At 45.6% G+C, this 13,159-nt stretch overlaps 1 protein-coding gene across 4 annotated transcripts in view; it reads right to left on the bottom strand.

The window, feature by feature from the left end:
• Positions 1–1,341: 1,341 nt before the first annotated feature.
• The window catches only part of Ca12 (carbonic anhydrase 12), a 53,200-nt gene continuing 41,382 nt past the window's right edge, over positions 1,342–13,159 (bottom strand). Inside the window, exons 9-11 of one of the 4 annotated variants that reach the window (XM_029481838.2) lie at positions 5,793–5,825; positions 4,889–4,976; positions 1,342–3,893 (exon numbers count right to left, since the gene is read on the bottom strand). In XM_029481838.2, coding sequence (XP_029337698.1) covers positions 3,824–3,893; positions 4,889–4,976; positions 5,793–5,825 — 191 coding nt within the window. In that variant the 3' untranslated portion in view covers positions 1,342–3,823. The remainder of the gene's footprint in view (positions 3,894–4,888; positions 4,977–5,792; positions 5,826–13,159) is intronic. The other 3 variants (XM_029481836.2, XM_021172566.3, XM_029481837.2) reach the window with 3 other exon arrangements.

Here is a 13,159-nt window from a genome sequence, read left to right as displayed (position 1 = left end):
GAGCCTCCCAAGGGCTGGTAACACAAGTATCCTGTGTCTTTTTCTTCAAGGCCCAGCTTAGGTAGTAGTTTTAACTGTATTTAGATGAGGGCATGATCAAGATGAGGGTTTGAAGTGGTGGCACATGCCTTTAATTCCAGCACTTGGGAGGCAGAGGCAGGTGGATTTCCGAGTTCGAGGCCAGCCTGGTCTACAGAGTGAGTTCCAGGACAGCGGGGGCTACACAGAGAAACCCTGTCTCAGAAAACTGAAAAAAAAAAAAATGACAGCTTGAAGGCATTCTGTCTGCCATGGGTAGTTTCCACCTGAGCGCTTTCCCGGCTTAACCCAGATGAGTCTTGATTCTACAGAATGTGGATAAAGACTGCAGAGAGAGGAGATACTGCCTGATTCAGGAAGTGTCTCCAACCTCCTGCCTAGAGGGATAGGAGTAAGTCCAAAGCATGAGCGTTTCAGGGAGCTCTGTGTCTTGTTCCCAACCTGTCTGCATCCCTACAAGTGCATGACATCCAGAGGGATGCCAAAGCCTGGGTTCTCAGTAAAGCAACTGTCAACACTTCTAGTCCTAAGCTGGGGCTGCTGCTGTGTCAACTCCCAGAACACGTTACTCATGGATAGTTCTCTAAATAACTCAAACAATGATGGGACCTACTATAACCCGAATGGTACTGCCTCATCAGCAAAGTAGTATGTGAGCTCTGGATTTAGACAAAAGGCTATTTGGGGATGATAGCGTGCTTTGCAAAGAATCCAAATAAGGAAATAGGCAGCCAAGAGAGGCTATCTACCTACTGCATGTAGTGTTGTCAGGGGTAAAAAGAGACAGACCTATTTCCTATAGTCATAACCCTTTCATTTGAGCTATCTCCTCTTTTCCCATCCATCTCTTCAAATCTAACGTAGGAATGGGTACACAGCATTCATAGAGGGTGTTAAATGGCTGCGACTGGAATCACAGGTGATTGTGAGCCACTGGACATTGAGAGCCAGCTCTCTGCAAGAGCACCAAGTACTTGTGGCTTCCTGATGCTTCTGTCTCAGACTCTCAACTACTAGGCATCCTGTGACTTGCTCTTCAAGACTGTTTATAATGTTTCCTTCCTAAGCTCTCCCCTAATTACTCTGTCTTCCTCAGCCTCACTAATAAGCAGCTACATGGCTCAGAGATGCACACATCATGCATCTTCATACTCCTCCATCCTAAGTGATTAAGTCCATCTGTATTTTTGTTTGGAGCCAGAGTCAAAGAGCTGGATGCAAATGACAAGACCTTCTGCTACTCATCACCAGCAGTAATGCTTCATTCACTGTTACCTCAGGAAAAAAAAATCAGTCTGATGTGAAAAACATTTTTATTATAATCTCTTAAACTTTCAGTGTATGTTTTCATTACAATCATTGGTACAATAAATATGGAAATGCTAAGCAGACAATTATCACAGTGGCCTATGGGCTGAGGGACAGGGACCCAGGAATACTGTTACCCTGGATACTTCCTCAGGGCCAATCAGGAGGTCTTCAAAGAGTATTGAGAGGGAGAGGAATAGAAATATTATTAAGACTGTCAGTGCAGCAACTTTTAGAATGTCTATTAAAGCCATGGATACAGGATTTACGATAACAGAAGATGGATACTAAAAAAGAACAGAGACTCAAGTTCTCCTGTAAGAGGCAGAGGAAACATTGCAGAAGCCAGTGCCTTTCTCGGGTCCCCAGTGTGTGCCCCCATCCACCCACGCATTGTGTTGGTCATCTCCACCTGCCTTGTGCCCAGCCCAGTGCCCACCCAGGCTCTCCTAGGCACCCACCTTGCACCTCGCACGGCAGAGTTAAGGAGCGCAAGGTGAGCTGTGCATCAAATACCACAGCACTGGTTTCCCTCAGTGGTGGCCAGGTGTTCACAGAATGATTTTGAATCTGCATCTTCAGGAGTTAAAGGTTGACAGCGCTGATTCTTGGAGCACTCTTTCTGCCTCCTTGGCTTTGTTTTGTCTCAGCCATGAGGGTTGAGCGAACACTGAATAGCTGGACCGTGCTGAAGGGGAAGAGGGAAGGAGAAACACCACTGTTTTTGCCTCCTAGCACCTCTCCTTTTCTGACCAGTCCTCGTGCCAGCTATGATGACCACGCTGCACTCTCAGATAACTTGTTAGTGTATACGCTTCTTTAAGACAGTCGTGCTGCCCTGGACTGCTTTATGCCAGCTCTTGGCTGACAATCCTGGACCAAGCTCAGGAAACTAAATTGTGTTGCTTCTTCTTGAGGCTTGTTCTTACTGTGGTGACACCATTGGTCCCAAGGCTAGGGTGGCACCCAGACTCCAAGGCTGTCAGAGGTTTTGTGTGCATGCACGTATCCTGCACACACAGCTGCCACCATGAAACATTCTGATAGCAGAAGAGATTTTTATCAAGTCAGAAGGAGGAAGGGATAGAAGTAGGAAAAAAATATAAACCTTGTTCTTCAAGAGGACATTCCATGCTGTCAAAATGAGACTAAATCAGAGAACTCCCTATGAACTGCAAGGAGCTAGCAATTAGGGGCTGGTGGCTGAGACTTCCTTTGAGCCATGGAACTGACTGCTCTCCACAGGGTTCTCACCTCTATGGAAAGAACATGAAGAAGGGATTAAGCATTCCCAGAAACCATGGGACTGAGTGGGAAGAACAGGGAGATTCCTAGAAACATGCTATTGGTTTCAGGACTTAAATACCAGGACCAAGTTTAGTTCTACACAGATAGCTTTCTGCTTTGATGGTATGAAAATACATTTTACCTAAACATTATTTAGACCTATCCACAGCCAGAGGCGTAGACAGTCCTGACAATGAGTGGGCAGGAGGAAGATCAGACAAGGTAAAACTGACATTTGGGTAAAGGAGGCAGAGCTGTCCAGTAGTCTGCTTTTGTCTGTTTCTCATGGGTTCAAAACAGGGTAGATTATTCCAGAACTCACATCTACTACAAGACAGAGGGAGTAATTCATTTTCAAGTAATGGATTGGAATATAAAGTGTAACTGTCCTCTTCCTGAGGCCAAGTAAGTGATAACATAGACTTTTCCCCCCACATTATATCTTGATTCCAGTTCTGACTACAAAGGAAGACTCCTGGACAATGCACGCCTTCCTGTTCCCTCTGTTTCCCTCATTGTTTGTCTTCCTTTCATCCCCACTAAGGAATAAAACTTGAGTGAGGCTTGGTCAATGTCTGTAACCCAAAAGATGGGACTGTAAAAAATGCCCTAGTTTATTATAGTTGTCCTTTCTTTCTGATAATTTCATACTTCCTGTCTCAGTTCTTCCCTGTTAGGTGTGAGGCCAGGTTTGCTGGCAGTCTGTCAGAGCAGAAGGAAAACCAAGGAAGACAACTGCTCCCTGAGGGATGAAGCTGAGTTTCAAAAGTGTCACCTAAGCAAAGGGTACATGTTCTAGTCTGGAAGGTCGGAGAATAGCTAGAATGTTCAGGGCCCTGGAGATGGACCAGGAAGAACCCAGGATGGAAGTGTTTTCCAAACCACAATGGCCCACCAGCAGGTTCGGTTTGTGACCCAGAATTCAGAATCTTTAGCCATCTCACACAGCTGGAGAAATCCACTCAAAACTCCTGCCCCCCTAGTTCAGTTCATCCCACTCACTGGTCACCCTGGGGTGGCTGTGACAGCAGAGCAGGGGAGGCCCAGCTGGAACCTCACAAGAGTCTGGGGGGAGGGGATACAGGTGAGCTCAAGAGAACACCTGGAGGTATTTCAAGTGTCCAGAGAGCCAAAGTATGGAGTGTCCAAAGCAAGGTCCTTCCTTGGATGTCTGAGACTGCCAGGGACCTCAGGCGTGGACCTCAGCCTCCTTCTTGATGGCTGGTTTATAAATGACTCCCTTGTTGTCACCTTTTTTGCTACAGGAACAATAAGAACACAAGTCTTGTTAGTCAAAGAGAGAGAGAGAGAGAGAGAGAGAGAGAGAGAGAGAGAGAGAGAGAGAATGCCCGAGAGCAGCCTGGCTCAGGTGCAAGATGAAGGAGCTTTAGAAGCCCAGATTTCTTTCTTGAGGACTCCCCAGTCCTTTGGACTTAAGAGAGAATGGTATCATGCTACACATTAACTAAACCTCAGCCTATTTGTTTTCTCTCTTTTTTTTTCTTTTCTTTTGTTTTTGTTTTTTTTGTTGTTTGTTTGTTTTTGTTTTGTTTTGTTTTGTTTTTTCGAGACAGGGTTTCTCTGTGTAGCCCTGGCTGTCCTGGTACTCACTCTGTAGACCAGGCTGGCCTTGAACTCAGAAATCCGCCTGCCTCTGCCTCCCAAGTGCTGGGATTAAAGACGTGCACCACCACCACTCGGCTTGTTTTCTGTTTTCAAGGCCTGGTCCTACTAGACCTGCATTCTGAAGAAGGTCTCATTATTACCCCCTTCACTTCAAAGCTCCGATGCCGTAATTCCTAGAAACCTTCTTATTTTCCTTACCAGGAGAAATAAAGTATGTCTTAGGAAAAGCCGAGCATGGCAATAAAACTGTGGGCAAAGGCACTTATAGCTGGTATGAGTGAGAGGTCAGGGCTTTCTTCATTTTTTTGTTGACTCATAGGAGAAAAACCAGATGTACAGATATTAGTGCAAAGACAAATACAAACTTGTCTAAGGTCACACAGCTAGTTAGTAATAGAACCTAACTAGGTAGGGTCACCTCCACACCTGAGCACAGTAACCCTTACATGACCAGTGTTTCATGCAAGGAGCTAGGACACTGGTGTCTGGACAACAGCATTCCTAAGATAGCGTGGGTCACACAACAGGGGCTCTTTCTTCTGCAAAATTGTCTTGCCATATGGATCAACCATCATGGCCACATACGGCATACATTCAGAATGGGGAGTCTGATTCCAAACCAACTCACCTCTTCTTCCTTTTGAAGAGCCAAATAGACACTGCCAGAACAATGGAGATGCCAAGAACGCCAGCCAGGGCCACTGAAAGGATGATACCTGGGGAAAAGGCAGGGAGCATGTGTCATCCTCTACGCTTTGCCTCATCTCATCTTCATCATAGCACTCGGGCAGGAAACTATGTCCTAGCTACACGGTTGTCCTTGGAACATTATCATCTCCCCACCTCTCTTCTCAGAGTCTAGCCTCTGGCTTTGTGGCTTAAAGGGCCATTGGAAGCTGTACTTAAAAGTGCCTTATGTAAATTGCAGTGATTTCTAGCAGGGGTTCTCAAACTCACACAAGGATCATGTTCACAATGTAGAATTACCAAAAGGTCAGCTTTGATCTACTGGACCTGGAACCCAGGAATCTGCATTTTATTTTCAACTATCTCCAGCTGATGTTGATGTTGATGTCTGTGGTCTGTGAACCACACTGTGAGAAACCCTGTGCTACAGAATAAAATCTGTATTTGCTTGCTGGATGTAAGTTCCCTTAGGATGACTCTATCACTGTTGCCTCCAATTTCAATTGCAGTCCTAAACAACTAACTCATGGTGAAGGTCATGTGGCCAGCCACCTGACCTTAACACTGGACTTGGGTGTGTTTTTACAAAATGCCCTCCAACGTTAATCAACAGGCTGAATTTAAGTGGAATTTTTGCATACACCTCACAGTGTGATTGGTCTTTCATTAGAGAAACATTTGATTGGCAGTTCATTCTTTTAATTAGAGAACAGCTTGAGGGGCACCAGAAGCCAAAGCGACAGCAGAGAAGCAAAGAAGATGGGCTGAAAATTTCACAGGCCCAGATCACACTGAAAATCATGGGGTCACCCAGTTGTAGCATGCACACTCAGGAGGCCACATACCCAAACTCAGTCCTGTGTCGGTAAGCAGTCCTACTTAAAAGGGGGAGAGAAGATTGGAAGTTAATCTAGAGCCAGACCATGATGAATCTGATTGGTGCATAGTAAAAAACTCTGCCTTTTATTTTTGGTTGGTATTCTAGAGCTTATTCATATTGGGGGATGATTACCCTCGACTTAGGTTGATGGGGTAGGGGAAGTGCCCACCTAGGGAATCCATACTGTTTCCTCTCCATCCTCTGTACCTTTACCACAGTCACTTTCTTTGCTGGACAAGACTTCAGTTTTTAATCATGGTGGCCGAAAAGGCAAGGTGAAGACGCATTAAGAGTCAATCTACCTTGGCAAGTTGTTGCCTACTTCGCTTGGTACTTGTCTTCCCCAGTACAGAACCTGCTGCAAGCATTCTATTTCCACCTACTCTGTCATCTCGGTTTGGTTCTCTCCACTTCCACTTGGCCCTACTGGACAAACTCCTCTATTATACCAACCTATCTGCTGTGCTTCAAGAGACTGAAGAATTACAACTTCCCTGAGGAATAAGTAGGGTGAGTTTAGAGTTCTGAGCAGGGTTCAGCCATTGAAGGTAAAATTCCTTATCCTATATGGGATCTCAGAAGACAGAGTCCCAGGTAACTGTATCTTCCTAAATAAACGGGGGAACCGAGTCACAACAACTTCCCCAAGAAGCCCCTAGCCTGCCTCCTATAGGTTCTCACTGCTTTTCCTCTTTCGCTCAGCCAGGGCCTTCATCTAAAGAAGTCTCTGCTTACTTATATCCCTTTTTCTAGTGGTTTTGTGAAACTTACAGAGCTAGTGTGTGTTCATCCCTGCGTGCCTCCCTGCCTTCCTATTTGTGGTGTTTGTTTTAACACTGGAATCCTCAGTGTGACAGGCAGTGGTAACCCATTCTGACACCCAGAGATAGCCTACACCAGCAAAGCCCACCATAAGAACTGAGACTCTAGGTGAGCCCTGGTATGAGGTGCCAGCAGAGGTAAGAATTCACCCTTGAGGCTTACACAAGACCAGAGGTTGCAAGGTGAGGATTCACTCACTTGCCTTCTCCTATCCTGTGGCCAGGTCCTGGCTGACTCAACAGGAGCTAGGATTCCTTTATTTCTTCTCTGCCACTCTACAAGTTCACACCAAGCCTGCCAAGCCTCTGAGACGAGCCTGACCCTGAGAGGCCTTGGTTACTGCCAGAGTCATAAGGAGAGTGTCCCCAAGGGTAGGTGGATTGTTCCTGTTCTGGCTGGCAACCACCAGTTCTTAAGTAGCTCCCCTGCTCAGATAGCCTGCCAGAGCCTCCCTGGTAAACTGAACGTGGGTAGCAACATATGGCTTGAGATGTACAGAGGGCAGGTTCACACTAGGGGAAAATTTCATGCTTCTACAGCGCCTACTGTGTACTCCCCCTGGCCTGAGGTTCAAGCACAGCACAACTTAGTATTTGAGTTTGCTGGGGTTTTGGTTTTTTTTTTCCCATGGCACCCAAAGACCTTGTTTGTTTCTCTTATAAGCTCCAGCTGTTTCTTCTCTATCCCTGTGAGGAAACAGTATTCCAACCCAAGTTTTTACTGCTGGGTGGCCTCCTGTCAGGGACTAAATTGCCTCTCCTTAGAAACAATGATGTGAGCCTAAACAGCTATGGAGACAAAGACTGGGATGGAAGAATCTTCAGCTAAGACTTTCATGTTGCAAAAAAACCCAAAAAACAAAAAACAAACAAACAAAAAAAAAAACAAGCAAGCTTGACCTAAGGCAAAGAACCTAAGTGCCAAGGAAGAGAGATTCAGGTAGCAGTGTCACCCTAACAAATCTTTCTACCTCCATGATGCCCAAGACAGAAAGATGGGGTTAGAACACCATCCCAAGCCGGGCGTGGTGGCGCACGCCTTTAATCCCAGCACTCGGGAGGCAGAGGCAGGCCGATTTCTGAGTTCGAGGCCAGCCTGGTCTACAAAGTGAGTGCCAGGACAGCCAGGGCTACACAGAGAAACCCTGTCTTGAAAAATCAAAAAAAAAAAAAAAAAAAAAAGAACACCATCCCACCAATTTAGGCAGCACCAACCAAGGCCTGCAGAGAAAGATCATTCTTAGTGGGTTTGAGGTCCACTGAAGATAGGACCAAAGCATCTACTAATGGAAGAGCTGGGGGGAGGGGGCTAGCAATGTCAGGGAGGAATGCTAAGATGATTTGAGAACTAGAGCCAGAGAGGGGGAAGACAAAGTGTTTCTCAGTAGAGGCTCAGCCAGGTGAGGCCAACCTGTGGGTAACTAGAGTACATCAAAGATGGCGTGGGACAGACAGAGCTAGAGAAGGTCATGTTCAGCTTAAACAAAGAAACGGGTTGTTTCTAAACAGGGATGATGATAGGTAGTCTCTAAAGAAGAACAAGGAGACAGATGACGGAAATTGAGAAAGGTTTGCTCTCAGAGGTGGCCCCTGACTACCAGCTGATGAGAACCTAGCAGTAAAGGCTCCTGAGATAGCTTCTAGGATTCAGGCTGAGAATCTAGGGGAGTGCTGCCTGCTCAGGGCCTCCATAGAGCACTGGGGCAACCAGCCAGAGTGAGCAGAGATAGGGCAATATGACACGCAAAAGGAAATTGCGCACAGATAGACAGCTGCATTGTCCAGGAAGGCAGGACACCTGGAGAAGGTCAGCCACTGCTTGACATAAAGGCCTTGCTACCTGGACTGGCAGGCTCAGGAGCTGCGTCTTCCGCTGGCATCTGGCTGCACCGAGGATGCTGGGTAACTGCTTTTGAGGTGTTCTGATGCCTCAAGTACAAACACAGACAAGTCCAGCCCGAAGAGCAAGTGCTCATTTACACATCTTGGCGTACCTGGAAGAACAGTCTAGTATTTTCTAGCTTTTAAAAAACTTCTGTTGGATTGCAGGATGCAATCTCTTCTTATTTCAAAGTCCAGTCAAAGCACTGACTGTTTTCATAGACAGCATGTTATGTAGGGATGATATATAAACAGACCAGTCTTCAGTGGTCTTCAGTCTTATGAAATAAGCTAGGAGAGTTTAGATTTACCAGGAGTTCAAATACTTAAGAACATGACATTGGCTTAGAATAGTAACAAATGACTCTTATTGAATAATGTTATAAGCCACAAGTGAAGTGACCTCATTGCTAGTGTTCCCTTCAAATTGTACTTTGCTAAGGAAAATGCCCCTGGTGGTCAAGAACACATTACTGTCTTTGGAGAGCATAGCCAGCACTATTTTTAATCAACCATATACAATCCAGTCAGAGAATAACTTTTACAAAGAAATACGCTCAGAGGACTCCACTAGACAGATCATGGGGTAACTGCATTATAAAACTGGAATAGGAACAGAGGACTTGGTCTCCCAGATTGCAAGCATACAGGCTGCAGTGCTCTGAGCCAGGTGCCATGCCAGCTCTTGTACCACACGTGGGATTCAGTGGTCCTGGCTGTTGGGGCTTAAGTGGTGATGGGTAATAGGAGTGGGAGCTTATGTCCCTGTCATCACAGAGCAACAAAACGTATGACATCAGCTGGCAACTTCCCCCAGGCCTTTAAAAGTTGGTTGCAAGTTCTAGTCTTGAATTTCTCTTACATATGGTTGTATTCTAATATTGTTGACAAATTGAGAATAGAGCAAAGTAAGACTTGAAATTTGACAACTGGCCAGTTTTATGTGTAAACCTTTCTAGAGAGAAGATACTGGGGAGGAAAGAGAAAAGGAAATGGCCAGTTATATTCTTTCAGCAAGCTTATAACACGTACCGGGCACGGTGCCAGGAATAAAGAAGGATTGAGACATCCTTCCTCAAGGAGCCCATCAGGTGTATAAATATTCTCTCTCTGGTTTTACTGTATTGTAATAACTATTCAGTTGTATGCCACATACTTCAATAGAGGTGAATAAATCAGATGAAGTAGGTTGGTAAGCCACCTCTAGGACAGTGCACAGTGCTTCTGAGAAGGTGTGATTAAAACTGGGTCTTAAAAGAACTTTGAGAATGACAGAGCTAGCGCAGACAAGATAAATATTGTATGTGCCTGTCCTTGGGGGGCACTGAGGCTGAGAGGACAAGGATGGGGGCCCCAGAGAGCCAACATGGGAGGGTCAGTCAGGGTCCTTTCGCAGCTGTTGTTCCTGCACTGAGCCTGTTCTGTGTCAGGGGCAGGAATGCTCAGTGGGTTTGCTTTGTTCTGTTCTGTTCTGTTTCTGACTCCATAGTGCACAACTCGGGCTGCACTAGGGAAGTTATTGGTGTGCTGGAAGGACCAGGGCTTCACTTCTTAGCACACTTGATGACTGCTGCTGACAGTTCAGACCCCTGATCCAGGTCTAGGAAACTGAAGGTAGCAATATCTCTGATGTTTTTCACTGGATACCTTGGAAGAATCGGTGATACTTTTCCATCTAATACCTTTTATTTATAAATAGAAACTTGAAGAAACAGAAGGTCAATAGCCACAGCACACAACTTCTAGTCTCCAGAACAAATTAATCAGCCATCTTAGCTGGGTAAGAATTCTCTCTTTCTGAAGGTTTTTCTAAAACTATGCAGGTCTCTCTAGGTCAAGCAGGTTCTAATTCTGTTACTCTGCACATGGCCATTGGTTAGAGCCCTCCCGCTAGGTGTCCAGCAAGCTCAATAGTTCAGCACACTCACACATCTAGATGCCCCTCAGCTGGCTCTAGATCCCCAGTGAGTGGCATGCAGTTCCTCAGAGCAGACCCACTAAAGACATGATTATAGAAACTTTTTGGCCTCCTTGTGTCTCTCCAGTTTCCTTGCCCCTAACATGCTTAAAATGAGCTCGACAATATTAGTATTTGAGTCTCATAGGTCCTTGTCTTATTATCTCTCCCCACTTGGATTCAGAGTTGGTGTCACTGACTGGGAGGAAATTAACCCATTTCTGGGCCCTGGCCTGTGCTCTCTCCTGCATCCTCACTTAGGGTACCTGGCTCTGAGGAAACCCAAAGTGGCTTCAGGTGAGTCTTCTCCCTAGCACTCCACCTGGAGGGTAAGCACAAGTCTTCCTTGGAAGAAGGGATTTTCCAGAGCTAATTAACAGCCCCCTGGTAGGGCCTGCAGCTTCCCATCTAGAGTAGGGACTTTAAGAAGTCAAAAGGACCACCAGGCCAGAAAGCCTCAAACAAATGGGAAAGAGACAAGGAGTGACGAGGGTCCTGCAGAAAGGTGCACAAATGAAGGGGTCTGTGGCCCTCCCAAAGGGAGACCAGTTCTCCTTCCTGCCACTTCTAGCCCTACTCAATTAAATAGGAAGGATATTTACTTGAGTTCTAAAGGGCTATGGGAACAAGGCTTCTCTTGCGTTGGTTTGTCCAGCATCATTATCCAATACTCAGGTTTCTATGACATAATGCACTAAAGACTAGAGATGGCTCCACGGTTGATCTTCCAGAGAAGCTGCGTTCAATTCCCAACACCCACATGGTGGCTCACAACCATCTGTGATTACAGTTCCCAACACCCTATTCTGCTCGCCTGGAGCACATGAACGCACATAGTACACAAACTTACATGCCAGGCAAAATAGCCATATACATATAAAATAAAAATAAACATTTAATTACAAATAAATATCAGAGCATATGATATTCAACTTTAGAATCCTATACTAATAGGGAGAAAACCAGTCCTAAACCTACAAAGTCATTGACCAATCCCTGGGGGATAGCAATTCTCAATGGGGCCATTTTGCTCCATCTCCCCTAGAGAACTGGGCAATGTCTAGAGAATTTTTTTTAATCTCATAAATGGAAATGTGCCACTGGCATCTAGTAGGTGAGGATGATGGACTCCTGCTAATGCCACAGGACACAGGGAGGCACCCACTATAAGAATTATCCTGTCCTGTGTGTCAGTCATGCCAGGATTCAGAAACCCCACCCTAGAGCTATATTATAGCTCAAGTACAAGCCTCTTGCAGGCAGAAAGCAGATTTTATGATTCTTTTATAAGCATATTCTAGGGAAATAACGGGTGAGTTAAATGGGTCAGTCCTGTTTGTTTCAAATTGATTAAACACACACACACACACACTTTCTCTCCCTCCTAGAGATTTTCTTTACCTTGCTTTCTGTTCCTGGAACAATGTTTGGATCCCTTAAATCTCATTAACGTCCAAAGGAAGTTCTGAATATAATAGACACTAGTTGTAAACAGCCTACATAGAAAAGTCTGCAAAGAATTGAATCCAAATCACTGCCATGTGCTTAAACAGGCTCACACTATAAACCTGAAACTGCATGTTAGCTAGACCTGCCCTAGGCTGGTTGTGAGAGGCCCTTGTGAATCCAGGCACCTGTGAGCAGAGGGGTAGGAGGAGCTGAGTCTCCTAAGGGCTGCTTTTTCATCTTGCCTCAGGAAGTAGCCTTGGCTGCCTATGTTTTGGAGGACAAGGAAGGGGAGTACTTTGGCCAAGTTTCTATAACCAGTGTCTAAGTGAACAACTTTGCCTTGAACGGCCACAGATTCTCCAAGGAGAAAGCTGAATCTAGCCTCACAGAAGCAGCAGCTCTGACTAAGCCGTGCGGGAGGGTCTGTGGCAAAGCTGCCTTTGGGCTTTGATCTTGACGTCTGAAGCCAGGAATTAGTTCTCAAGCTTCTGTCTAGAGCCTTCTCAATCTACTCCAGCCAGATCTTGCAGGATCTACCAAAGCACTCAGCTACAAAACTGCCTGTATGGTCCAGTCAACAAGCAGCTACTTAGACCTGAGCCCATCTAGGAAGATGGCTAATTAGCACCAGTGCCACAGTCCGTCCGTACAAGTGGGTTTACTTTTAGTTGTCATAATCAAATTCCTGAACGGTTTCTTCTGATCCTCTGTAACCGCCCCCAAGCTCTGACCCTGCAATGTAAAGTTAGGATTGGCAGTTATTAGTATCCATATTTAATATCTTGTCACTGAAAGGATGTCAGAGCAAGTCTCTAGCCCAGCAAGACCAAGGAAACCCAACCTAAAGAAGGGTATGTTTTGTTCACGTCCTTAAATGGAGGTTTCCTGACTTCAGGGAAAGCATATATTACCTCTTTTCCAAGAATAGATACAGACGACCTCAGAAAACAGCTCTTGCAGCCCTTCAGCCATAAGCAAAATCTTGCCTGGGCTGTGTGGATGATGGTCCTCATCTCCAGGCTTTTAAGTTAAAGAACTGAAGTCATTCCATACCTGGTATGGTGCCTCATGTCTGTAACTGTAACCTCTCAAGAGGCTGAGGCAAGAGAACCACAAGGTCAAGGCCAGCCTGGACTTTTTTAGTTGAGTTGGGAGGCAGCCTGAGATGAGATACACGAGACCTTGTTGCAAGAATACAGAGAACCGAAGTTGTTTTTGTTCAAC

The sequence above is a fragment of the Mus caroli genome, unplaced genomic scaffold (genome assembly GCF_978045245.1).
Source record: "Mus caroli unplaced genomic scaffold, Mus_caroli_1 scaffold_11, whole genome shotgun sequence".
NCBI lineage: Eukaryota > Metazoa > Chordata > Mammalia > Rodentia > Muridae > Mus > Mus caroli.
Note: the sequence above shows the minus strand (reverse complement) of the source record. Positions and strands in the feature narration are given on the sequence as shown.